Raw genomic sequence first — 27,381 nt, forward strand, 5'->3', positions numbered from 1 at the left:
CCCTCCGGGGCACAGACTGTGACCTTGTGACAGGTGGGCTGGGACCTGGAGATGGGGCGTCCACCTCCCACACTGTGTCCTAGCAGAGCTGGGTCTAGACCTCAGGCCACAGGCAGGGGCCCCTCCAGGGTCTGTATCTCAAGCCAGCCCTGGCGGGAAGCTGCAAGACTATTGCTCAGCAAAGCTCACACAGTAGCTAGGAAGGCAGGTCTTCTTCCTTCCTCCCAAACCTCACCTAGAGCCGACTGCCATTAGAATCTCATGGGAAAGGGGGTGCCTGAGTGGCTCAGTCGGTTGAGCGTCCAACTTCAGCTCAGGTCATGAGCTCGCAGTTTGTGAGTTCAAGCCCCGCGTCGGGCTCTGGGCTGACAGCTCAGAGCCTGGAGCCCGCTTCAGATTCTGTGTCTCCTTCTGTCTGCCCCTCCCCTGCTTGTATTCTGTGTCTCACATTGTCTTGAAAATAAATAAACATTAAAAAAAAAAAAAAAGAATCTCATGGAAAAGGACCACAGCTGAGGTCCAGCGCTCCTACATCTGAATCCTCTGTCTGGGCCTTTCCCTAGCCCTGATAGAGGATCTTCTCAGGATTCATGAACCCCCTAAAACCACATGCAAACTTTAGGAGGGCAGAAGAAAGACAGCATGGAAGGAACACTGGCTTGGTCGACCAAAGAGTCTGGATTCCCAACTTGGCTCCACGACTTCTAACTGGGAGACATTTGGGCGAGTCATTGCACCTCTCTGAGCCTCAGTTTCCTCATCTGCGAAATGGGGCCAATTCTCATCCTCCAACACAGGGCTGAGTGTGATAGGGCTGACAGGCAGGGAGTGTTCATGACCCGTTAGCATCCTTTTGGTTTTCTCTGTAGCACATGCCTGCTTCACAGTAGCTTGGAGGTTCATTTACGAAAGTCTCTGGGCTGTTCTCCAGGCTCACAGAACCTAGGGTGACACCATCCTAACCTGGGCCTTTAGAGGAAGGGACCCAGTCCCCATTTCTCAGGGCTGGGGGAGTGATCCTGAGCAGTGAGGCCACCATGAACCATGTAAGCAGGGAAGGATCTCTGCTGCTTCAGCTGACTGTAGGGGTGTGGGAAGGACACTGAGCCCTGGCTTTAATAAACCTGAGAGTCTGCAGGTGCACTCGGGGCCTGGGCCTCCAGGTCTGCAGACCTTCCCTCCTGGGAGGTCTCATGGGAGGTCTCCAGAGACGCCTCCGACACCCCATCCACACTGCTCAGCAAATCCTCAAACCCCCGGGGGTCGCTGTTGCGCACAGCAGCCTCCAGAGCCTTCTGGCGCCGGTAGAAGTGAGAGAACTTATTGAAGATGATGGTGATGGGGAGCGCCACCACCAGGATGCCCCCAAGGATGCAGCCTGAGGCTGCCAGCTTGCCAGCCACCGTCACGGGCACCACGTCCCCGTAGCCCACAGTGGTCATGCTCACCGTGCCCCACCACCAGCAGGCGGGAATGGTGTCAAAGCCCACGTCCTCCTCCTTCTCGGCTGTGTAGGCCACACCGGAGAACACGGACACGCCCACGGCCAGATACAGCAGTAAAATGCCCACCTCGCGGTAGCTGTGCTGGAAGAGAATGCAGGAAGCCAAGTCAGAGCCGGGTGGGCTCACAGACCTGGTATGGAGCATATGAGGAAACAGGCCCAGAGAGTAGAAAGGGCAGGTCCAAAGTCACAGAGCAAAGTAGAGCTGGTGCCAGGACCCAGGTCCCTTGACTCCAAACTAAGATCTTTCATCTACAAGAGGCAGCCAGCTCCCTGGGAGCAAACACAGGCCTAACTTCTGTTGTCCAGGGCGCCCACTAAGCCATAGTGGTTTCTTCTAATGCAGGGGGCACTGGCGGCACCAGCCAGTGAATAAGAAGCTTGTGACTCTTCCACAGTTGCAGAACCAAGGGGGGACCACAGTTTGTATTCCACAATGCAAAGCGTTGGTTTCATGTACTTTTGACTGGTCTATCTCATTTCTGACAAGTACAAAAATACATTCTGCCCCTCGAGAAAGCTGACAGGATACACGTTCCTGAATGCACCTGCCTACCCCGGAGGCCAAGCAGTGGTTCGCAAATAGGGCAATCTGCCCCAGGGGACACATGGCAAAGTCCTTAAACATTTTTGCTTGTTGCAACTGGGACAGGTGTGCTAGTGGCATCTACTGGATAGAGGCCGGATATGCCGGTAAACATCCTACGATGCCAGGATAGCCATCCCCCCCGCCCCCAACACACACAACCAAGAATTATCTCCCTCCAAATATCAATAGTGCTGAGGCTGAGACTCCTAGCCTAGAACTGTAGTCCCCTAGTCCCAAACTATAATGTGTGGAGGAATCATGTTGGGATCTTGTTAAAAAGGCAGAACTCAATTGAGCGGGTCTGGGGTAGGGCTGGAAATTCTGCATTTCTAAGCAAGTTTCCAGGTAACGAGAAAGCTGCTGCTGGTCAAGGGCCTTGCTTTGAGTAGCAAGGCTATCATCTGGAGACTTACACCCGTGTCTTGGAATCTGGCAGCCTCCATCAATATCCTTTTCCCTCCTTGCAGAAAATGCTAGTGATATCAGGCCCTGGATCCCTGCATGGCTGGAGACAAGGCAGAGTTCTGGGGCAAAGGGGTCTTCCCTGGACAGATACTGAATCCCACGTACATGCCCGATGCCCCAGCATTCTGCTCACGTCACCCTGCCTGTACCCAGCTTCCTGGCTGTCTTGCCTCCAGGGCATGAAAAGGGCTTTAGGAAGCCATGAGTAGAAGGGGTTTTCTAGGGATCCTCAGGAGGGTTGCACGGAGCTTTAGGAGAAAGAGCAGGAGGTCATGGCATTAGGCACAGCTGGGTTCTTCTCTGGGCTCTGCAATTTACTCACTGAGGAACCTCTGACAAGTCCTGTCCCCTCCTGGAGCCTCAGTTTCCACATCTGCAAAGTAGTGACAGTAACCCTTGAACCCCTCACAGGCTCCATCCCCTAATATTCGGGATAAAGTTCAAAATCCTGGTCCAAGAGTCCATGGCCCTTCAGTACCCTGTCCTTCTCACCTCATCAACCTCATCAACTGACACCCCTCCCTCCATGTCCCCCCCACACCCACTCCAGCGTTCATCCTGTTCTCTCTCCAGGCCTCTGTCCAAGCCGTTCACATTTCCTCCTTCTCCACACCAGGCTAAGTTCACCCCTTCAAGGTTAAGCTTGCCAGGGCAGTGATTCACCCCAGTCCAAGGCCCGGCAGAAGGAGGGTGCTCAGTAAATTGCAACCAGGCTTTAAAAAGCCAACCTTCCAACCTCAGGTTGTTCATCTACGGGAAGGGAATAAATAACCGCATCTTCCTGAGGAAGTTGTCCTAAGAACGTCGATAATGGATGTAAAACTGGCACAGAATTAACGCTCAGTAAGTGTTAGCTCTGGGGCTGCTGCTAGATTTGGCCCATCAAGGGTGACCTACAATATCTGTGCCCCCTGATAATGCCAGAGGAAAGGCTCAGTGGAGAAGGCATTTAGCATTCTGCTTTGCAAATTTCTGCACTTATTTATTATCTGATATTTGACAGACCAAAAGTGACCTTTGTCTTATATTTTTAATTAAAAAAAATTTTAATGTTTATTTTTGAGAGAGACAGAGTGTGGGTGGGGGAGGGGCAGAGAGAGAGGGAGACAGAGTCTGAAGCAGGCTGCAGGCTCTGAGATGTCAGCACAGATCCTGACATGGGGCTCGAACTCACTAACCGTAAGATCGTGACCTGGGCCAAAGTTGAATGCTTAACAGGCTGAGCCACCCAGGCGCCCCACCCCTTGCTTTTTTTTTTTTTTCTTTTCTTTTTTTTTTTTTTTTAAAGAAAAGCAAACCTCCGTGTTCAGTTTTCACCCCTGGGAAAGAGCCCTCCCAGGGCTGCTGGGAACATCAGAAAAGATGTGACGTGTACACCTGGTGTCCAGCCCTGTGCCTGGCACAGGAACAGAATGTCGCCTTGGATCACTGTGTGTCTGGACACCACGCGCTTGTAAGTTCACCTGCTAACCTGTCCTCTGGTCACCCCCGCCTGCCTCCCCCACCTCTCCCCCCCCACCCCCCACCTCCTCGCGGGGTTCCAGAGGCCGTACCTTGAGCGTGGCGCCCAGCGAGCGCAGCCCGGTGGAGTGGCGCGCCAGCTTGAGCACGCGGAAGATGCGCATGAGGCGGAACACCTGCACCACCTTGCCCAGGTCACCGAGGTCCTCGCCGCCCGCGCCGCCCCGGTCGCCGAGCGCCACGCCGGCCAGCAGCGTGAGGTAGAAGGGCAGCACCGACACGATGTCGATGAGGTTGAGGGGGTGGCAGAAGAAGTTGCGCGTGCTGGGCGCCAGCAGGAGGCGCGACGACACCTCGAAGCTGAACCAGGCGATGCAGAAGTACTCCAGGTGCCGCAGCACCGGGTCGTCGCGCATGCCTTCCGTGCCGCGACCCGCGGCCACCGCGGCCACGGCGGCCGCCGCCTCGCGGGCCTGGTACTCGGGCAGGCTGTGGATGCACATGGCGGCGATGGAGGCCAGCACCACGCCGATGGAGACGCAGCTGAAGAGCTTGCTGGGCAGCGAGTAGCCGGGGTTCTCCATGGTGAGCCAGAGGCGGCGGCGCAGGCGGCCGCAGCGCGCGGCCCCGTAGCGCGCCAGCTCGCGCTGCACGTCGGAGATCTCGTCGGGGCACGGGTCCACGCTGCTCGGCGTGTCGCTGTCCTCGTCCCAGTCGCGCGGCCGCGCCACGCGCCGCTCCAGGTAGCGCGCGCGGCAGCAGGAGGCCAGCGCGCTCTCGCCCAGGCCCCAGTAGTCGGCCTCCTGGCCGAAGGCGAAGACGCACAGCTCGTCGAGCACGTGCAGGCGGCCGGTGCGGTAGAAGTGCAGCAGGCCCAGGAAGAAGCCCGGGTGCCGGTCGAAGTAGAACTCGCGCGCCGCCGCGTCGTAGTCGTCGCACAGGCGCCGCGCCTGCTCCTCGGACGCCGCGGCCTGCAGGCGCCCCAGCCGCGTGCCAGGGAAGCGGGCCAGCGCGCGTGCGCTCAGCCGCCGCCTCACGCCGCCCACGTTCACGCGCAGCGCCTCGTCGCTCCGCCGCCAGGGCACGCGGGCGCCGGGCCCCGGGGACTCGCTCACCATGGCCTGTGGACACGGGGAGGGCGGGATGCGGGGCGGGGGTTGTCCCCGGGCCTGCCTTCCAGAAGGCCGGGTTTAACCCTCCTGCCCCCTCTACCAGCTGTGGTGTGCACACGGCGCTCGGGAGGTAAGTGCCCTCTGATCTCAGACTAGGGTTTGAATGCCCCTCACTCCCCCGACTCAGGGTCTTCGGCCAAATCATTGAGCCTGCCCACCCCCCCCCCCCGCCATTTCAATGGCACGGAACAAATGCTGGGATCTATCTTGGGGGGGTTATGAAAGTGACTGAATGGCAGGATGTCCTGGCACCCCAGGGTGTGCTCAGATAGGATGTCTCCCTTTTCCAAACTTGGATTTTCATATGCCAGGGGCTTAATGTGGGATCTTGGACACATGAGCACTCTGAACTTCAGTTTCTTCCTCTGCAAAATGGGGATAGTAATACTGACCACCCCTGGCGGGGGGGGGGGGGTGTTGGGAGAATCAGTTGAGACCAAGAGATCAGTAGTTCTCAAAGTGTGTCCCCTGCACTTGCAGCATCGGTGCCACCTGGGAATTTGTCAACGATGCAAATTGTCAGCCTGCTCTAGACTTACTGAATCAGAAACTGTGGGGATGGAGTTCAGCAATTGGGGTTTTAACAAGCATGGAGGGTGACTCTGATCCATGGTCAAATTTGAGAGCCGTTGGCTTAGACCATTTGAAGCATCTCTGGAGTCAGTCAGATGGAACACTGTCTTCTGTGACCAGAGACAAGTCCTGTCACCTCCCTGAGCTTCGGCCAAGTGGAGATAAAAAGATCCACCTCCAAGTGTGGTTAAAAAGATTAATTGAACTATTGTCTTTATCAGGCCTGGCTCCCAGAAGGGGTTCAGTAAATTATCCCCCTGTTTCACTGTCTCCCAGAGTCAGCCAAACCTGGGTTTATCTCCATCCCTGATGCCCCCCAGGGCCTTGAGGAAGATGCTTTTCTCCAGGTCTCAGTTTCCTACACAATGCCAAATGCAGACAACAGCACCTACCCAAGGCAGGCTGGAGGACTAAAGTAGCTTATGGGGAAAGTGCTTCGCCTTAGTTGACCCCAGAAGATGTTGGGTCCTTCCACTGCCCATGTCTCCGAACTCTACTGGGACTGATGGCTAGTGACTCACCTCCTGATCCTCAGTAATCCCATCTGCCCCATCCCATCAGCAATGCCCGCTTCCCAGGGTGGAATGTACACCATGGAGCGGCTGGCCTGGTGCCTGGCAGGGAGCCAGGTGGGGTGCCCTTCACTCACCCTGGGCTTCGTGTTAAGCTGGTCGGGATCAGGGTGGTGTCCTTACCTCCGTCACTTCTGCGTCCTCAGGCCAGTCTCCTGCTCTGGGCTTTGGGTCTCTTATCTATAGAACAGGGAAAGTAGCAATAGCACTTAGGGTGAAAGCTTAAAACCGTGAATGCATGTGCAAAGCCCCTGGAACACAGTTGGTGCTCAATAAATGTTAATCATTTGCAATTTCTTCTGGTCAGAGCTAGGTTCAAATTCTGAGTCTGCCATTTGCTGACTGTTGACCTTGAGGGGCTCCGTTCTGAGCTTCAGTTTCCCCATCTGTAAACTGGAGGACATCACACTCCCCTTGAGAGGTTATGAGGGTTAACTATGGCAAGATGTTTATGGGCAGCACGGCCCTTGGTTCATAATCTGTGCACAGTAAATACCTGGGACGCAGACGCAGTTCCACTCCCACCTCCTCCATTGCACCTGGTGTCAAAAGAGGAAGCTTCTAACCCAGCTGCCATCACCCATTATAGCTACATAACGGTGGGCAAATCCCTTTCTCTTTCTGGAACTCACCTTCCTGCTCTATGATTATGAATCATGAATTCAACAAACCTTCCCTAACAAGAATCTGAATATCAGTAAGATTAAATGACTTGCTCAGCATCACCCAGCTAGTCCATGGCACACAGTTAAGGTTGGAAACTAGGCTTTTCCATTGAAGGCTCTCTCCACAAACTTATTTTGAGCACCTACTATGTGCTGGTCACTTCGCAGGGCTCTATATACAGCTTCACTCGGTTCAATGCCTACACCGACCCTGCTAGGGAGGTTTTCTAATCCCATTTTACAGATGAACCAACAGGACCGACCCCAGGTCACCGCCACCCCACAGCGCTCCCTCCAGGCGAGGGGGAGGGTCTCAAGGAGGGGACTCTGGAGCGGAAAGGGCAGTGCCCCCACCCTCGCCTCCCACTGTGCAGCCCCCGCCCCGTCCCGGGCCACGCCCCTCCCCAGGGGAGGTCCCTTACCTGTCAAAGCCCCTCCAGGGCGCCCACCAGGTACTTCAGTCCCCGAGGGCTCCGTGGCTGGGGAGCCGCTGGCCAGGCAGGGATCGTCTCTGTCCCAGCGGCGCCGCCGAACCTCGCTGCTGCCGAACCTCGCTGCTGCCGGAGGCCCCGCCGCCCCTCCTTCCCTGTCTTCCTCTGTCCCCCGCGGGGGAGGCCACATCGATCGCTGCCGGGGGAGGGAGGGAGGGAGACCGCGGGCTGTCGGAGGCGGTGGTTTCTATTCCTGACTCGATTGGGTGGAGATGGTGGCTGGAGACTGGGCCCAACAGCCAGGACATCCCCCTCCCCCCAGTCAGGGGCCAGGGGAGGAGGGGTCATTTAGGAGACTGAGGTGCCACTAGGGAGGGATTTCAGCCCGGGTTTTGCCTACAAAGGAACAACAACAGCGGTAATAATCCCTTCCTTAATTGCGCCCTTGACATGTGTAAGGCACTCTGCTTCAGGTGACTTATCCAAGTCCTTCCTGACACAGACTTGGACGAGGACAGATGAGGCTCAGTCACCTGCGCAGGTCACCTAGCTTGGTCTTGTGTCTCATGTCTTCCAGGACTGCAGGTGGGGCTCTGCCTTAGGGAGTTAGAGAAGGTGGCCTTATTCCCCGAGAGCCCCTTGGGGCTGTGAAGCTTGAAACAGATCATTTTGTCCCCCAGAAGTTCTGTCTCCCCCCTAGCTATGGGTCCCTGATTTCCACCTTCCAAGTGGGTTGATAGGGTAAAGGAGAACTGTGTCAGAGCTTTGTCAAGGTTATGTCATCCAGAGTGCCTGGCTGGCTCAGTCCATGGAGTGTGTAAGACTTGATCTCGGGTTGCAAGTTCGAGCCCCGTGTTGGGTGTAGAGGTTAAAAATAAAATCTTTTTAAAAAGAAAGATTATATTATATAATCCACAAGCATTCATCAAGTGCCTACTGTGTGTCTGGACGGAGAGAGGGTGCTGGAGACTAGGATCTGGGTTCAAGAAAGGATTTCTATTTCACATATACTAATTGTTATTATTAATAATCATAATAACCAGCATTTTTTAAGACCTTGCCTTGGGCCTCGGGTCCTACAGGCCTCATCTCATTCATGCTGCAAAATGGATAGGTGCTATTATTATTCAAAGATAAGAAATGGAAGACTTTAGGACACCTGGGTGGCTTAGTCAGTTAAATGTCCAACTTTGGCTCAGGTCATGATCTCACGGTTCATGAGTTTGAACCCTGCATCGGGCTCTGTGCTGACAGCTCAGAGCCTGGACCCTGCTTGGGATTTTGTGTCTACCTCTCTCTCTGTCCCTCCCCTGCTCACACTCTATCTCTCTCACGAAAATAAATAAACATTAAAAAAATATTTAATAAAAAATAGGGGCACCTGGGTGGCTCAGTTGGTTAAGTGTTCGACTTGGGCTCAGGTCATGATCTTGCGGTTTGTGAGTTTGAGCCCAGCGTCAGGCTCTGTGCTAAGAGCACAGAGCCTGGAGCCTGCTTTGGATTCTAGGTCTCTCTTTCTCTCTGTCCCTCCCCTGCTCTCACTCTGTGTGTGTGTCTCTCTCTCTCAAAAATAAATCAACATTAAAAAAAATCTTTAAAAAATTTAATGAAAGAGAAATGCAAGGCTTTGAGAGTGAGGTGACTCACTCCTAAGGTCATATGGCTAACTTCCAGGACCTCTAGAACAGACCTGTCCACTGAATAGTCTGTGAGCCACATATGTGACTTAAATTTTTCTGATAGCAAGGGGCGCCTGGGTGGCTCAGTCGGTTGAGCGTCCAACTTCAGCTCAGGTCATGATCTTGCGGTTCATGAGCCTGAGCCCCATGTTGGGCTCTGTGCTGACAGCTCAGAGCCTGGAGCCTGCTTTGGATACTGTCTCCCTCTCTCTCTGCCCCTCTCCCACTTGCACTCTTTCTCTCTCTCTCTCAGAAATAAATAAACATTAAAAAAATTTTTTAAATAAATGTTTCTGATAGCAACTTAAAAAATTAAAAACAGATGAAATTAATTTTAATAATATATTTTATTTAACGCACTATATTCAAATTAATATAATTTCAACATGGGATCGATAAAGAAATTACTAAGGAGGTATTTTATAATTTCATTTTTTTAAATGTTTATTTATTTTTGAGAGAGAGAGAGAGCATGAGTGGGAGGGGGCAGAGAGAGAGGAAGACACAGAATCTGAAGCAGGCTTCAGGCTCTGAGCTGTCAGCACAGAGCCCGACGTGGGGCTCGAACTCATGGACCACGAGATCATGACCCGAGCCAAAGTCAGACGCTCAACCGACTGAGCCACCCAGGCACCCCACATTTTTGTTCTCGTACTAAGTCTTGGAAATCCAAGATATTCGTTTTTTATTGCTGTGTAACGAATTACAACAAACTTAGCAACTTAAAACAATAGAGATTTATTATCTCACAGTTCCTCTAGGTCAGAAATCTGAGCACCTCATGGCTGAACTCTCAACCCAGGGTCTCACCAGGTTGAAGTCAAGGTATCAGCCAGGGCTGTGGTTCCCATCTGAAGTTCGGGGTTCACTTCTAAGCTCGCAGATTGTTCATTTCCTTGTGGTTGCAGGACTGAGGTCCCCATCTTCCTGCTGGCTATCTGCTGGGGATCACTCTCAGCCTCTGGAGGCTGCCTGTGGTTCCTTGCCACATGGCCCCATGGGCAGTTCCCCGCATGGATGTTTGCTTTCTTCCAGGCAACCTAGTGTGTGGACTTCCTCTTCTGTGAGCAGCCAGAGAGAATGCTCTGCTCTTAGACCATCATCTGCTTAGGACAGGCCCACCCAGGACAGTCTCCCTTTCCTCACATAACACATTTCACATGTTCCATCTACACTCGAAGAGGAGGAGGTTATACAGGGGGGAGGGTCACCGGGAATCATCATAGAATTCTGACTCCTGGGGCGCCTGGGTGGCGCAGTCGGTTAAGCGTCCGACTTCAGCCAGGTCACGATCTCGCGGTCCGTGAGTTCGAGCCCCGCGTCAGGCTCTGGGCTGATGGCTCAGAGCCTGGAGCCTGTTTCCGATTCTGTGTCTCCCTCTCTCTCTGCCCCTCCCCCGTTCATGCTCTGTCTCTCTCTGTCCCAAAAATAAATAAACGTTGAAAAAAAAATTAAAAAAAAAAAGAATTCTGACTCCTATATCCACATACAGTACTTCTCATTTGGAATAATCACATTTCACATACTCAGTAGCCTCATGGGGCCAGTGGCTGCCATACTGGACACTGCAGCTCTAGACTTTACCAGTTCAGTTCTTCCCTCAAAGTAAGAACTTAGAGCAGGAAGTTCACAAACAACTTGCCCAATTCCCTCATTTTACCAACAAAGGAAATGAAGATCTGCAGAGAAGCAGGTCTCCCATTTCTTGGCCTAGTACTCTCTCTGCAGCCTTCACGGCCCCCACTTAGAGGTACCCTCTACCCCGGAGTTGGACCAGTAGCTTCCAAAAAGAGAAAAGACAGACCTATTTCCCAAGGGCAGAAGACACTGAATCTAGGATCTGGTTTCATCCCCAGATCATGTGGGAAGTAAATGGAGTGTTGGATGAATTCACCAACGTAGAGTGGGAAGAGGGTCATTATGGGCTTTTGAGGCTAAAAGAAGTATCCGTACCCATTACATTGGTCTGTGCCCCCAAATTCTCTTTCAGTTCTGGCCAGAAAGGGCCATCTGGATCCATGAGGCTTTACCCCAAAGAGTAAGTCTGATGTTGCATAAAGTGCAGAAATTTTTGTACTTAAGTAGACCTGGCACATCAGGCAGCTTCTAGAATGTGCCCCAGTGATGTCTGCCTCCTGGTATGCATGCCCTTGTGTAATCCCTTCCTCTTGAGCATGGATGGGCAGGATTTCCTGATTTGTCTGCAATGAGCAGAATATGGCAAAGGTGAGGGAATGTTGCTTCCAGGATTGAGTAACATAAGATTGACTTCCTGCTGGTTTTGGCGAAGCAAGTTGCCGTGCTGGAAAGGCAAGGACATGAGGGCAACTTCTGGCCAACAACCAGCTAGAAACTGAGGAAGTCAGTCCTACAGCCCTCAAGGAACTGAAATGCTGCCAACAACCTAATGAACTTGAAAGTGGATCCTTCTGCAGTCGAGACTCAGTGAGATACCAGCCCTAGCTGCTCATCTTTATTTCAGCTTTGTGAGACCCTGAAGCTGAGGACCCAACTAAGTTGTGCCTGGATCCTTGACCCACAGAAACTACGAAATAATAAATGCGTGCTGTTTTAAGCTGCTACATGGGTGGTAATTTGCTACTCAGTGATAAATAACGAATACAGTGGGTTTGTGTCCTGCCTTTCCCACTAAATCTCTGTGGGATCATGGGCCCAGTGATGTCTCTTCTTGGATTCTCAGCTTCCTTATTTGTAAAATGGGAACAACGCCTGTCTTTCAGGAGCGTGATGAGAAGTAACGCACGCTGTCGCTCCTCCATGAACAACTCTTCCTGCCTTTCTTCACCCACCATCTCAGGTACGATTCAACTTAGCTGCAAGAATACAAACCGAGCCTTGGTGGCTTAACTGGAGGGGAGGTGACTCTTTTCAGCAGTCCGGGTGCAGCTGTCCGTGAGTGGCACTGAAGACCCAGGCTCCTTGTCGCTTCCTCCTCCACTGTCCTCATGTGGCTCTCATCTTTGTAGCAGGTGAGGTCCATGCATTGCCCAGATCACCTCAGATCCCTTTTCCAGTTTTGTGCACACCGGCTCCTGGGATGCTTTCCCTTCTGACAGTTAGTATCTGAATCTGTCAACTGGCATCCTTCAGCCTCCTGCAGCTTGCTATGCCACACACAGGGAGAGCCTGGAGTGCCTGGGAATTTTTTTAAGGTTATTTATTTTGAGAGAGAGAGAGAGAGAGAAATTGAATGCGCTGGGAGGGGGGTGCAGACAGAGGATCCTAAGCAAGCTCTGTGCTGATAGCAGAGAGCCTGATGTGGGGCTCAAACCCAAGAACTGTGTGATCATGACTTGAGACGAAGTTGGACGCTTAATCGACTCAGCCACCCAGATGTCCCTGAGGTGCCTGGGAATTTATGTCCTCCGTCCCATAGGTACTACTAACTGATGCCTGAGGGATACAGAGGCATAAATGCTCCAGCTCCCTTGCTCTGCGGGACAGCTCTGAAGAGTCACCTACCTCATCTCTAGACCCCCCTGTGAGACTTTGCTTGTTGTCACACCCTTACTGGCCTCCTTCCCTTTTTGGTACACTTCTCTGCTCCCAGACCCATTTTTCCTGGAACGTTTCCAAAGCATCACCATCCTGTGAACCTTCATCTAAAGATTTGCTTCCAGGGAACCCACTTCAGACAATCACTTATCTCAAAGGTTCTTCTTGTCAAATGGGAATAACAATGGCGACCTTTCTCAGGGTGATGGGATGGATGAATAAGATGATGGTTTAGAGTGTGAGGCATAGAATGGGCACTCGCTAAAGAGAAACAATCATCTGAATTCCACAAGCTCTGACTGCTATAGGTCAATAATGAACGCCCCCCTCCGCCCCCAGATCTCACTGGCTTCCTATCACAAACATTTATTTTGCTCTTCCAAGTTAGTCTTGACAGCTCCAGCCCAGGCTGTCCCAGTTATCCTTCATCCTGAGACCAGAGGGCTTCTGGGCAAACGCTTCTCATGGCAGAGGGCAGAGGCTCCAAGAAGGCTGGTGCCTTGCCTTGAAATTGGCACACTGTCACTTGCATCCGTGTCCCATCAGTTCCAGGGCCAAGCCCTAACTTTTTGGGCCACGGATGACCTCTTCCCCCACAGGGAAGCCATGGTAACGGTGGGGAGGGAAGAGGCATCTGTGGGCAACAGTACAATGTACCGTATTATCTGTTCCAAGCACCTGAATTTACAGATGGGGAGACTGAGTCCCAGAAAGATGGGAAATATCCAAGCTCATAGATTATTCTCCTCCCTCTCCTCTCTTGGACTTCACCATGTATCCATACATTAGCATTTGCTCCTCTGGAGTCAACAGCTCAGCCATTTGAACCCCATGAGAAGGACTATGGCAGAGAGGAAGTAGAATCCTTTCCATCTTCCAAAGGGCAAATAGAATCCCTGAGTGGTGACTCACCTGCAACCACACTGCCAGGTCAAGGGAACAAGGAGAGAAGACCCAGGATTCCCAACTTAACCTGCACAGTTGACTTCCCAGCCCCAGATTCTCTTGGGACACAAGAGGAAACCCAGCAGATAAAACAGGGAGAAATCTGCCTGCCTCCTTCCCCTCCCCAAAGCAAATCCTGGGTGAATGGGACAGTCAGGAATCCAGCTGTGTGGGTCCAGGAATGTCCCTTAGCATGTCATTCCCTCATTGACCCCCTTCTCTGCCCCCTTAGGCCCTGACTATAGACCGGCCCTTGAGAAATCGAGGTAAATGAGGTATTGCCCAATGGGAGGCACACCCTCCCCAAAATAACGACATCCCAACCATTCAAGCAACATTCCCCACATGGGCAGCAATTCGAAATGATCATAGGGTGTACCTGGGGTGCAAAATTGTACAACTCAGTTACCCCAGGAGGGAGGTCACAGTTCTGAGATTTGTGTCTTTAACACATCTTTAACCCCCGCTCATCTTCATTTACAACAGAGACAGAGAGCAGCCTTGGCAGGTGGCAGCATTTAGGTAGAATTCAGTACCATTATTTAATACCGTGTGATCTGACAAGACCGACTTTAATGGAACTTCGCCATTTTCATTGCATCTGCTGTTACAGTTACATTTTATTTGAGGCAGTCATCCTGCATGTCCCATTTTATAGTGATGGTAGCAAGCTTTTCTTTGGAAATAAATTTATTTATATACAAAAGCGACTCCACTTAAAGAAAAACATTATACACATAGTACAGAGAATACACAAGATATCGCAATGCCATTTTGCAGGCGTGGCGAAAGTTGTGGAAAGGGGTATGTGGCTAGGTAATGTCTGGAAAATTCTGCTAGAACATACCTTGGTGGTGGCTGGGCTGCCTGAGGGAGGGGCTAGGACCCCCCAAAAGAAGGGCCTATCTGAATTGGGCATTTTAGGAGAAACTGTATGAAGAAATTGTTGGGGCACAGGGTGACAGGAGTCTATCTGTGCACCTCGACTCCCAGGAAGAGAAACGAGGGGTGGATGGGAAGTGACAGCAGATCAGTGCTCATCAGAAGGTTGGAACTGCCGCTGGCAGAGATAGTGCTGTCTGGGCGGGGTCCCAGGCTCCCCCCATCATCACCTCTTCCTGCTAGGAACCCCATCCTGAATATCCGAAACCAGAATTAGCCTGAGGAGAGAGAAGGAAAGGGTTACCCCACCCACCATATGGCTCTGGGTTCTTTAGAAACTTTGATCCCCCATTCACCCCCTGAGCCCAGCCCTGGGCCACTAAGGCAGGACGGCCCACCCTCCTTCCCAAGGACAAACCAAAGTTCAGAGCTAAAAGTCTAGGGTTGTGGTCCAGGGGACACACAGCAAGGTCCACAAGATAACGGAGGGTGTCCTCTTCCTCCACGGGCCTGACGAGGACCCCTCCCATCCCACCCTCTTCCCCAGGTCTGGTGTGGGCAGCCCCAGGCCTCTGGGAAGGTGGGTATCCGGTTAGGCTTACCGAACTGGAAGAACGTCTAAGGCAGGGGCTGAGAGAGGGAAGACCCTGCCACGCATGCGCAGGTAGCGTACCTCGTGCAGGGCTGCGGCAGTCACGGCCACAGGCGCCCAGGCAGCAGCGAGCCGAGCCCTTGCAGTCTGAGTCCTGGTGGCACAGATGCTGTACGGGGCTGACGCAGCGCAGGCGGTCCTCCGGGCAGCTGCCGGGCTTGACTGCAACACAGGGGCCTGGCTGAGCCCTGCGTGGGGCTCGGGGCTCTGGCGCTCCGCAAGGTGGAGGACACTTACCTGAGATCTTACGGACACACTGGCGGAAGCAAGCTTTGTAGCAGCATTTCATCCTTGCGGGACACTGGCTGTCATCCACGCAGTGGTCAGGCACCGAAAGGAGGCAGGGCCCGTCATCCGGTGGGCAGCCCCCAGATTTCTCTATAAGAGAACCCCCCGAATCTTGCAACTGGAGGCAGTCCGGAGGCAGTCCAGAGTCACGTCATAAAGCACCCACCTGGGAATCACAAGGTCTGAAGTCTCTACCCCTTACTTCTTGCCTGTCCTTTGGTAAGTTTGTTTTTGTTTTTTAGGGCGGGGGGTGGGTGAGTGGACTTGCTTTTACTTTTATTTAAAATTTTTATTGGGGTATAATTGACATAGCATTGTATTTGTTTCCGGTATACAACAAAATGATTCGATATTTGTATATATTGTGAAATGATCGCATGTCTAGTTAACACCTGTCCCCACACACAGTTACACATCGTTTTCCTTATGATGAGAACTTCTAAGATCTTCTCGCTTGGCAACTTTCAAGTAAGCAACACAGTATTGTTAACTATAGTCACCAGGCTGTATGTTACATCCCCAGGACTTATTTCTCTTATAACTGGAAGTTTGTACCTTTGACTCCTCTTCACGCATTTCACCCACCTTTCACCCACACCCCCTGGCAACCATCAATCTGTTCTGTGTACCTATGAGCTTGTTGTTTTTGTTGCTGTTGTTGTTGTTGTTGTTGTTTAGTTTTGATTTTTAGATTCCAATGTGAGATCATACAGTATTAGTCTTTCTCTGGCTGATTTATTTCACTTAGTGTAATGCCTTCGAGGTCCATTCACAGTGTTACAAATGGCTGGCAAGGGTTATGGTTTTTGGTTTTTTGTTCTTTTGTTTGTTTTTTACTGCAAGCGTCAGTGTTCTGTCTGTGCAATGGAAAACTGGACTCCTTCCTCCCGGAGCTGGTTTGAGACTCCAATGACATGAAGGATAGGAAAAAATGAAGTTCAAAATCTACACCTGGGCCACCAGGCTGTGCCTGGTCTGGGGCTGCCCACCTCACTGTTCTCAGCCTCCACACCTTCCCGTTTGGGGCTTCTGCTCTGCTTCCAGCTGCTTCTCTTTTCAGAGCCTTGCTTCTGCTGTGCTCTGGCCTACACCCCACTCATCAGGTCTCAGCGGTAGGGAGACCTACCTCTCCGGCCTCTGACTAACCAGGTCAGCCCCGTCCCCCACCCCACACACTCCCAGAGGATCTTTCCTTCAGCGCTGTGACTCCGACTCTATTTGTCTCCTTCTCTCACTTGACTGGAGGCTATGAGAATACACCCCCACCTGCTTCTCTCACCATTAGTACAGCCCTTAATGCAGAACACCAGTGGCTCAGCGACTATTTGAAAGAAAGGATTTTGAAGGGGGTCCAGCATCGCGACAATGTCAGCGGCTGCCAGCCTGGTGCATTGTCACACAGCCACAGTCAGCCACAACCGCACTGTGTGCTTGTCCTGTTCCAAGTGGCGTTGTTTCAGGGATCTGTATTAACTCTGACTTTAAGGTAGTCCTCAGACGGCTCTAGAATTTTTTGTCCCAGAGCTTATCCCGCCATTTTTCTTGTTAGCATTTTGGGCCATTTCCAGATGTCATGCAGAAGGCTTGAATCTGTACCTTCTTCCATTGGGAGGGAGAAAGCAAGGGTTGATAGGGCACTGACTGCCCAGACCCACAGGGCCTGGGCTAGGACTCTGACTCCTCTGATGACCCACCCCTCTGCTCTGGCCACCATTGAGTCCTGTGGAGAGGATGGAGGCCAGTCCCAGGCCTTCATTTAGTCTAGCATCAGAGAAAAGGTGCAAGAGTCCCCAGCACCAGCTGGATCCGGTGCTGGGACTTTACCTTGTGTCTACCTCCCCCCTCCAGCTCCTGACTGGATGCTGGCCACACACACAGTAGGCACCTTGCTCACACAGTAAGTGCTCAAAACTGACTTCACTGGCTTGGATTGGGTTGTCTTATACTAAATTGCTGCCCCCTGCTGGAGAAAGAACAGCTAGTCTGTGAGGGAGGCCACTACTCGGATTAGCGCCTCTTCCCCAGGCTGGTGGTAGATGGGTGGGAAGACCCTGAGGTCCCTGGGGTAGCCTTGGGGAGTGAGCTGGGAGGAGCTGTCTGAAGTCAGAGAAGGAGCTCCCTGTGGGCTGGGGTTGGGGACCCTATCATACAGCCAGGAGGGCTTCTAGGAGGAGGGACCAGGAGGTGAGACTTGAGGAACAGACAGGAAGAGAGGGTCAGGACTGGCATTTCAAGTGGCTCAGTTTTGTCACCTGCAAAAGGGGGATAAAAATAGTCCCGATCGCTCAGCATCTCAGTGAGGAGGAATGTGGTGAGGACACATGAATCCCAGCCAGCAGGGGTCTGGCCTTGGAACTTGCTAGCAACCTTCCCTCCTCAGCCTGGGGTCTCTGAGCACTCTACTCCCCAAACCCTGCCTCTGAGGAAGGCACAAGTTAGAGTAGAGGGGGCAGAGAAGATGCAGGGAACTGCTCTCCAGGACCTGTTGAGGAGGGAACCTGTCCCCATTACTGTCTGCTTCCCCCAAGGCAGGGCCAGGGACGAACAGGTGTATGTAGGTCACAGTGTACCCGTCGCAGAAAGACAGGAGGTGGAGACCTTGGCCAGGTGGGGAGGCACCTGTCTAGCTACTCAACAGCCCCATCCTCCCTCACCTGTTGACAGGTAAGCCCCAGGCTTTTCAAGGAGGCTGGGGGAAAAGAGGGGTGAGGGCGGAGCTTCCTAACAACAGATCCCAGAAACCATATCCCTGCCCGGTTCGAGAGTCCCTTGCACAGATTGGGCTCTGGGACAGGAAGGACTCGAGAAAGACGGAAACAAGACGGACAGGGGCCAGACCCGTCACAGCCTTGTTAGCAACAGAAGATGACAGAAAGGGTCATCTCGTTGCCATGGGGGCCCACAGACCCTAATACCTCCATGGAGACAACGTGGGAGAGCAGGTACAGACAAGTTTGCTCCCCCCACCGCAGAGACACAAAGGGATGTGTGTTCACCCATGTACAGGTGCACAGACACACACATTGGCCATACCTAAACATACTTGTGCAGACACAGCAAAGGCGCACACACACACACACACACACACACACACACACACACACCATTGCCTGCTTTCCCCAAACCCTCACTCTCCCCAGAGAGGTAGGAGCTGCCAGGTCCCCAGAGCAGAGAAACCTACCCACACTCACCTCCCTTCCTCCTGGCCAAGGCAGCAGGCAGCTGGCTCCCCAAAGCCAGGAGGGCCACCAGGAGGAGAAGGCCCCAGGCCCTCATGTTTCTGCTGCCGGCACTTAATAAATCCAGGGCCCAGGGGCCCTTAAATGAACTCTCACAGCTCCAGGGAGGGTAGAGCAGCTGAGTCAGGGGAGGAAGGACAGGAGGTGGCTGGAATGGCACCTGTTTGCCTTGTCCTGGCCCCACCCCGTGCCCCAGAGCTCCAGTGCAAGGGCGCTTGTGCAAGAACCAAAGATAGGTGGGAGCAGGTGCTCGGTGTTGGGGGCCAGGATCCAGTCCTGCCTGTATTGCTGACTTGGGCTGTGATCTCAGGCAAGTCTGCTCCCTCTTCAGTTTTTCTCGGTTTTTCTCATTCGTCTAAAGGATGAAGGTTGTTGAGACAGACAATCCCTTTCCTGGCTCTCGAAGGTCTCGAAGCCCCAACAACGGCTTAGGCAGGAGATAGAGGTCGGCTTGGAATGGCAAGAAGGGGGTTGCAGAGTTCTGGATGCCTACGGGGAATTGGGGTTAAGGTCAGGCAGGCACAGTGAGTGAGGGTAGCTCTGGCCTCTCCTGGGCTTCTCTGGGTGGGAGAGAGAGAGAGATCTCCCCACCTTCATGACGTCACCTCCAGTGGCCTCTGGTGGAACCGCCCTCTGCCCTGGGCTGGCTCAGCTGTCTGGGTGGACGTTTGTTTGGCTGAGGTTACCGGTTGCAGCAGATGTAGGTGGCTTTTGGGCCTCTTTCCCTGGCCCTGAGAGATCCTGAGCAAAAAATCATCAGAGCCAAGGACTGCACCTTAGATTTCACATTATTTGGCTCCTGCATTTGGTGGAAGAGGCACTAGGGCTCAGAGTCTTAAGGGGCCCCAAACAGAAACCCCCGTGGAACCATAGCATCTTACCAGGACCACAGGGGATCAAGGCCTTCCTCGTCACCCTCCCATTTGAAAGATGAAGAAACTGTAAGCCGGGGATGGGTGGGAACTGACTCAAGAAACCACAGTTAATTCCTAACTAAGGTGGGACCTCTGTCATTGCCTCTCCATGGTCCCCATCAGTTACCAGGCCTTGGGAGCAAGGTATAACTTCATCTCACGCCAAGAAAGAAAGAGGATATTCCTTTCAACCCTCACAGTTGGGAAGTTCTTCGTTGGGTTTAACTAGAATCCCTCATGCTGTCTTTGAAGCTCTCAGGAGAAGAGGGAAGGGCCCTATGTTCTATGATGTGATGTTTCTTTTGGAATAGGAGAATTTTATGGGACTGGGTTTTTTCCCTGATTACGAACTACACATATATATTGAAGAAATGCTTTTTCAATTAAGATGATTTTGCAGACATTTTCCTGTGTCATGAAGTATTCTCCAATTTCATCATTTTTAATGATTACATGGTATTTTGTAAGACTGATATGCTAAAGCATATAGTTTCCTATCGTAGCACTTAGGTTTCCATTTTCTTCACTCAAATAAAGCCGTGACAGCAACCTTTGTGTATACATTTTGAATCATCTCTATTTTCTTTTTCTTTTTTTAAGTTGTCATTTTTTTAAGGTTTATTTTTGAGAGAGAGAGAGAGCACGAGTGAATGAGGGGGAGAAAGAGAGAGAGAGAGAGGGAGAGAATCCCATGCAGGCTCCACGCTGACAGTGTGGACTGGAAGCGGGGCTCCAGCTCACCTGATGTGGGGCTCGAGCTCATCTGATGCAGGACTCAAACTCATGAACCATGAGATCATGACCTGAGCCGAAGTCAGATGCTTAACCAACTGAGCCACCCAGGCGCCCCCACATCTCTATCTTCTTAGGGTAAATTTGTGAAAGTAGAAATGCTAGGTCAGTCAAAAGGTATAAATTTCTAGGCATAAAATAAATAAGCCATGGGGATGTAACATATAGCATGGTGATTATAATTAATAATACGGTATTGCATATTGAAAGTTGCTAAGAGAGTAGCTCTTAAAAGTTCTTATCGTAAGAAAAATGTTTGTAACTACATGTGGTGATGGACGTTAACTAGACTTATTTTGGTGATCATCTCACAGTACATACAAATATCAAATCATTACATTGTACATTGGAAGCTAATATAATGTTATGTGTCAATTATACCTCAGTAAAGAATCTCAAAACCAAAACCCAATTTTTAAAAACCCAAACAAGCAAATAACAAACAAAAAGAAACACCGGGTCAACAGCAGTGATCTCTTTTCAGGTTTGGAATACCCGGTCAAATTGCATCTCAGAAAAGATGTAAATGAGTGTGTGAGCCGCTGTAGCAGGAATCTCCTGCTCTTGTCTGCCTGGTATCTCTTCCTTTGGTGGAGTCATTGCTCCCCAGTCCTGTAATTCTGGTTGGCTGTCAATCACCAGATACTTCCCCTGCTACAGGTGAGGGCATTTGACTCAGGCTTGAGTTAACTGGACTCTTCTCTTACCTGCCCACCCCTCCATTCAAATCCTGAATGGAGAAGGCAGTGTCATAAAGAGAACAATCTAAACTTCAGTTGCTGTTGCTTGCGACCCAAGATCCTTAACAGATATACTCAGCAAAGAAAGATAGGATATTAAGAGAGAAGTATATAAAACCTTTACCAATGGAAAAGTATCTCATTTTAATTTACCTTTCCCTGAAATTGGTGACAGCATTTCTTCATATGTTTGTACTGACCAAGTGTATTTCCTGTTTTTATACTTTGCCCACTTTTTTTTTTTTTTTAATTTTTTTTTTTTTCAACGTTTATTTATTTTTGGGACAGAGAGAGACAGAGCATGAACGGGGGAGGGGCAGAGAGAGAGGGAGACACAGAATCGGAAACAGTCTCCAGGCTCTGAGCCATCAGCCCAGAGCCTGACGCGGGGCTCGAACTCACGGACCGCGAGATCGTGACTCGGCTGAAGTCGGACGCTTAACCGACTGCGCCACCCAGGCGCCCCTACTTTGCCCACTTTTACTGGGAATGCATTTGTTTTTATTATTGAGTTGTAAAAGCTGTTTGCATATTAGGGACACTACTAAGGTGTCATACGCAAGAGGCGGTATGGTAAAGTAGGTAGCCAATGTAAACTGAAGTCAGGCAGACCTGGATTTGAATCCAACTGCCACCAGGTTCTAGCTGTGTGACTTTGGACAAGTCACCTAACTTTTTTTTTCTTTTAATTTTAATGTTTATCTATTTGAGAGAGAGAGAGAGAGAGAGAGAGAGAGACAGCACGAGTGGGGGAGGGACAGAGAGAGGGAGACACAGAATCCGAAGCAGGCTCCAGGCTCTGACCTGTCAGCACAGAGCCTGATGCAGGGCTCGAACTCACGAACCCTGAGATCATGACCTGAGCTAAAGTTGAACGCTTAACCGACTGAGCCACCCAGGTGCCCCAAGTCACCTAACTTTTTTATTTCTTTTTTTTTTTTTTCAACGTTTATTTATTTTTGGGACAGAGAGAGACAGAGCATGAACGGGGGAGGGGCAGAGAGAGAGGGAGACACAGAATCCGAAGCAGTCTCCAGGCTCTGAGCCATCAGCCCAGAGCCCGACGCGGGGCTCGAACTCACGGACCGCGAGATCGTGACCTGGCTGAAGTCGGACGCTTAACCGACTGCGCCACCCAGGCGCCCCCACCTAACTTTTTTAAACCTCAGTTTACTTTTCTATAAAATAGAGATAATATTTATTTTACAGGATCGTTCTGAGGATTTAATAAGATGAGCTTAATAAACACTTATTTTAATCCCATCCTGCAAATGTTTGTTTCTTTGGTTTTGCTTTGCACCAAAGTTTTATTTTATTTATTTTTTAAAAGTTTTTATTTATTTATTTTGAGAGAGAGAGAAAGTGCGAGTCGGGGAGGGGCAGAGAGAGAGGGAGAGAGAGAATCCTAAGCAGGCTCCACACCGTCAAGCGCAGAGCCTGATGCAGGGCTTGAACCCATGAACCGTGAGATCATGACCTGAGCCAAAGTTGGAAGCTTAACCAGCTGAGCCACCCAGGCACCCCTGGACCCAAGTTTTAAATTTGGGGGGTAGTCAAACCAGTCTTTTCATTTGTATTTTCTCCCTTGGTTTTTATGCTAAAAAAAAAATCTTTTTGATTCTGATGTCAGATATTCACTATATTTTCTTATAATTCTTTTGTGTTTTTGAAAAACATGTTAATTCTTTAGTCTATTTGACATTTATGTTGGTGTGGCATGTGACATATGGAAATGCCTTTTTTCTTAGGTTATTAAGCAGCTGACCTGGTGTCATTTAGTGAATAATTCAAACTTTTGCCATTGATTGGAAGTCAGAACTTTATCAAAAACTCACATCTTATATGCAACAGGGGCCGTTTCTGGGTTTTCTATCCTCTTTCCTTGGCTATTTATTCCTAAGCCAGTAATACTTCTGTAACTGTTGCTTCACAACATTTTAGTGACCGGTAGCATTCATTACCCTTTGTTAATCTACATTTTCAATTGTCCATCACACAAGGATTCCATTCTTCCCTAGGACCCTAATAATTTTTTAAGTTTCAAAACCAAATTTGTTTTTTGCTAAACATTTTACCGTAACAATCTTCAAAGCTACCGAAAAGAACAGTAAGTGCTTTTACGAAGCCCTGTATACCCCATCACTTATATTAAGCGATTACCAGTTTTCCCAGCTTTGTTGAGACATAATTGACGTATAATATTGTGTAAGCTTAAGGTGCCCAGTGTGATGATTCAACACACATATTGCAGAAGACTTACCACGATGAGATCAGTGCATCCTCTGCCTCACACAGTTACAATTCTGTGGTTGTTGTTATGGTGAGAACATTAAGGTGTTTTTCTTTTTCTTTTTCTGTTTCTTTTTTTTTTTTTTTATTGTATTCACGGGAGAAGATGAATATTAACTAACCCTATTGTGGTGATCATTTCACAGTATACATAAAGCAGACCATCATGCTGTGCACTTACACTGACACGGTGATGTATGTCGATGATTTTTCAGTAAAACTGGGCAGGGGAAACTCCACTTTATTCATGTCGAATTTCTTTCTATTGATTTTTTTTTTTTTCAAAAGGAGTTTGTTTTATTCTTAGTAGGGGAGTTGATGTATTCAGACCCCATAATATCAGGGCTAGTCTGGCCCTTTGCATCCAAGCCCCTCAAGTCCAATGAAAAACAAAACAAAAACAAAAACTGAGGCTCAGAGAGAGAAAGCTATTTGCCTGAGGTCACCCAGCAAGCTGGGGGCAAAGCCGAGACTAGAAGTGACTTTCCAGGCCAGTGTTTTCTCCGCAACATTCAGTGTGGCTCCTGCTGGAGCTTTGGCCTTCCTTGGCGCTTGCTTGGAACTGAGTGGTGGGACTGGTACGTAGATGGCAGAGCCTTGAGGTCCTCCAAGGCTGTCTAGGAACCCCTCCCTGCTTTAGGCTCCTGTCACCCCCAAGTCTGTCCTGCCCCCAGTAGAGGTGTCTAGGGGGGGACTGCTCACTCTAGTAAATCACTCCAACGTGTCAGAGACAGGGTGTTTCACCTCCTCATGGAGCGCCAGTGGAGACAGACTCTCGGGCTCTAACAGGGGAGAGAGGGACCTCCCAGTGGCAGCTACAACAGGACTTTCCTGCTATTTCTGGAGCACACTTGGGCACTGGGAGTCCATAGAGAAAGGAGGGAAGGGGGCTGCTGAGTGGGTCTCACATTTGTCTGGTGAGATGGCAGGACTGGCAGAGCTGGGAGCTGGGGAGAAAGTGGGTGTGCGGTGGTGCGGGTTGAGGGGGTGGGGAGCTGCCTGGAGGCAGGGATTTCCGGATGTCCCAGGGTCAGTGCGGAAACCTCGCTTTCTTCTGCTCCCCATGTTAGTTTCTGTGCATGAGATAAAACAGCCACCTCCCCCAGTCTTCACTGAGTGGTCTTGCGTGGGAGAGAGATGAACCGTGTTGTTCAGCCAGGCCCAAGCTCTGGGTTATCGTATCTCAAATCTTTGGGATTGTTCATGCTGCATCATTTTATATTCTCAACAGCAATGTACAAGGGTTCCAATTTCTCCACTGTAGAGAATGAATTTAAAATTTTGTATGTCTTGCCTATTGTTCGATGTGAGCACCGTTAAATTTTTCTAGACTTAGTTTGCTATACCCTAAGATTATGGAAATACTTACTAACCAGCATTTTCTCGCTTCTGTAATCTTCCTTGCTTAACACATTCCTTCCCTTCCCCCTTCCCCCTTCCCCCTTCCCCCTTCCCCCTCTTTCTCCCACCACAAGTAACAGACAAAGCCTTCCCCGCCAAAGGACAGACAAAGGACGCCCAATCAGAGAACAACAAATGTCCTTACTTTAAAATCAACTAATCAGGCCCCTCATAATCTGAAACCTCCCCTATGCTATTTGTCTCTGTCTATAAAAACGCTGTACCAACCCTGATCGGGGCCTCTTAGCGTCACTGGCAACGAGTGCGCGGAGGTCCAGGTTCGAACCTGCAATAAACCCTTGCCGCTTGGCTTTGACTTATGACTCTGGTGGTCTCTTGTGGGGGGGTTTCGCGACCTCGGGCATTACACCACATCCTCGCCAACACATGGCATTTTCCATTAAGAAAAATATTTTTAGGGTGCCTGGGTGGCTCAGTCGGTTGAGTGCCGGACTCTTGATTTCCACTCAGGTCATGATTTCACTCTTCAGTTCGTGGGATTTAGCCCTGTGTCAGGCTCTGTGCTGACAGATTCTCTTTCAATCTCTCTCTCTCTCTCAAAAAAAATAAATAAGCTTAAAATTAAAAAAAATTTATAGTCAGTCTACAGGGTGTGAAGTCGTATCTTGTGATTTGGGTTTGCGTTTTCTTAATGGCTAATGATGTTGAATACCTTCTCACGTGCTCATCAACCTTTTGTCTATCTTCTCCAGAGAAAAGTATATTCTAGTCTTTTGACCATGTTTTAAAATTTTTATTAATTTTTTAAATATAATTTATTGTCAAGTTGGCTAACATACAGTGTGGACAGTGTGCTCTTGGTTTTGGGGGTAGATTCCCGTGGTTCATCGCTTACATACAACACCCAGTGTTTATCCCAACAGGTGCCCTCCTCAATGCCCATCACCCATTTTTCCCTCTCTCCGCCCCCCCCCATCAACCTTCAGTTTGTTCTCTGTATTTAAGAGTCTCTTATGGTTTGCCTCCTTCCCTCTCTGTAATTATTTTTTCCTCTTCCCTTCCCCTATGGTCTTCTGTTAAGTTTCTCAAGTTCCACATATGAGTGAAAACATATGATCTCTCTTTTTCTGACTGACTTATTCTACTCAGCATAATACCCTCCAGTTCTATCCATGTTGCTGCAAATGGCAGGATTTCATTCTTTCTCAACCACATCTTCTTTATCCATTCATCAGTTGATGGACATTTAGGCCTTTGACTATTTTAAAATTGGGTCATTTATCTTTTTACTGTTGTTGGATACTAGGCCCTTATCAGATGCCCGAATGGGAAATCTTTTCTCCCATTCTGCGGGTGGTCTTTTCATTATCCCGATAGTGGCCTTTGATGTGCCGAAGTGTTGAACTCTGTTGAAGTTTATTGTGTTTTAAATATCCTTCATCTTGAAACTATTATATGTAAAGCAATCAGCGAACTTACTCTTTTATCTACCTTCCTTCCCCTCTTCCTCCTGTTGATGGAAGTTTTACTGTTTATATGTTTTCGCAGCATGGCATGTTTACATACTGTTTGTTACCACTTTGCCTTAGTCTTATTTCCGCAGTTAAAACGTCCAGTGTTCAAATGAGATACCACCTCACACCTGGCAGAATGGCTCACATTAACAACTCAGGCAACAACAGATGTTGGCGAGGATGCGGAGAAAGAGGAACCTGTTGGCACTGCTGGTGGGAATGCAAATTGGTGCAGCCACTCTGGAAAACAGTATGCAGGTTCCTCAAAAAATTAGAAATAGAACTACCCTATGACCCAGAAATTGCACTACTAAGCATTTATCCAAGGGATATAGGTGTGCTGTTTTGAAGGGGCGCATGCACCCCAATATTTATAGCAGCAATGGAAAGAGCCCAAATGTCCACTGATGGATGAACGGATAAAGAAGATGTGGTATCTGTATACAATGGAGTATTACTCGGCAATCAAAAAGAATGAAATCTTGCGATTTGCAACTACATGGATGGAACTGGAGGGTATTATGTTAAGTGAAATTAGTCAGAGAAAGACAAAAATCCTATGACTTCACTCATATGAGGACTTAAGAGACAAAACAGATGAACACAGGGAAGGGAAACAAAAATAATATAAAAATAGGGAGGGGGGCAAAACAGAAGAGACTCATAAATATGGAGAACAAACTGAGGGTTACCGGAGGGGTTTTGGGAGTGGGGGATGGGCTAAATGGGTCAGGGGCAGTAAGGAATCTACTCCTGAAATCATTGTTGCTCTATATGCTAACTAACTTGGATGTAAATTTAAAAATAAATTAATTAAAATTAAAAAATAAAGATAAAATAAAATGTCCAGTGTTCAACACGAGTCATTTTGGTAATTCCTACAAACCTTCTGGGTCAGGTATATCTCATCCCTTAGAACGCTCAGGAAAGCTCTTGGAAACAATTTTCCTTGAGTTCTTGCATGCTCAGAAATATATTCTTATAGCCTTTTTACTTAACAGACAGATTAGCTGTGTAAAAAATCCTCAGTGCATACTTTCTTTCAAGTTTGGCTCTGCTCTTTTCGGGCTATCATTTAATCTGATTAACTCGGATTTTGGATTTTTTGAGGGGTGTTGGCTTCCTAAGGGCTTCTAT

General features: G+C 49.8%; 2 protein-coding genes across 2 annotated transcripts; both read right to left on the reverse strand.

Moving 5' to 3' along the window:
* Nucleotides 1-457: 457 nt before the first annotated feature.
* KCNS1 (potassium voltage-gated channel modifier subfamily S member 1) lies at nucleotides 458-7,548 on the reverse strand. Its single transcript, XM_086702306.1, has 4 exons — nucleotides 7,424-7,548; nucleotides 6,460-6,516; nucleotides 4,112-5,140; nucleotides 458-1,586 (listed from the first exon to the last, which is right to left on the reverse strand). The coding sequence occupies exons 3-4, from the start codon at nucleotides 5,135-5,137 to the stop codon at nucleotides 1,116-1,118; spliced, it is 1,497 nt and encodes a 498-aa protein (XP_086558432.1). The 5' UTR covers nucleotides 5,138-5,140; nucleotides 6,460-6,516; nucleotides 7,424-7,548; the 3' UTR covers nucleotides 458-1,115.
* Nucleotides 7,549-14,125: 6,577 nt separating this feature from the next.
* On the reverse strand, nucleotides 14,126-18,809 carry WFDC5 (WAP four-disulfide core domain 5). Its single transcript, XM_025932630.2, has 4 exons — nucleotides 18,586-18,809; nucleotides 15,344-15,484; nucleotides 15,128-15,268; nucleotides 14,126-14,732 (listed from the first exon to the last, which is right to left on the reverse strand). Exons 1-4 carry the CDS (start codon nucleotides 18,668-18,670, stop codon nucleotides 14,728-14,730), a joined length of 372 nt encoding a protein of 123 aa, XP_025788415.1. The 5' UTR covers nucleotides 18,671-18,809; the 3' UTR covers nucleotides 14,126-14,727.
* Between the last annotated feature and the right edge of the window lie 8,572 nt (nucleotides 18,810-27,381).

The sequence above is a fragment of the Puma concolor genome, chromosome A3, assembly GCF_028749965.1.
Source record: "Puma concolor isolate L17-30 chromosome A3, mPumCon1.1.hap2, whole genome shotgun sequence".
Classification (NCBI taxonomy): domain Eukaryota; kingdom Metazoa; phylum Chordata; class Mammalia; order Carnivora; family Felidae; genus Puma; species Puma concolor.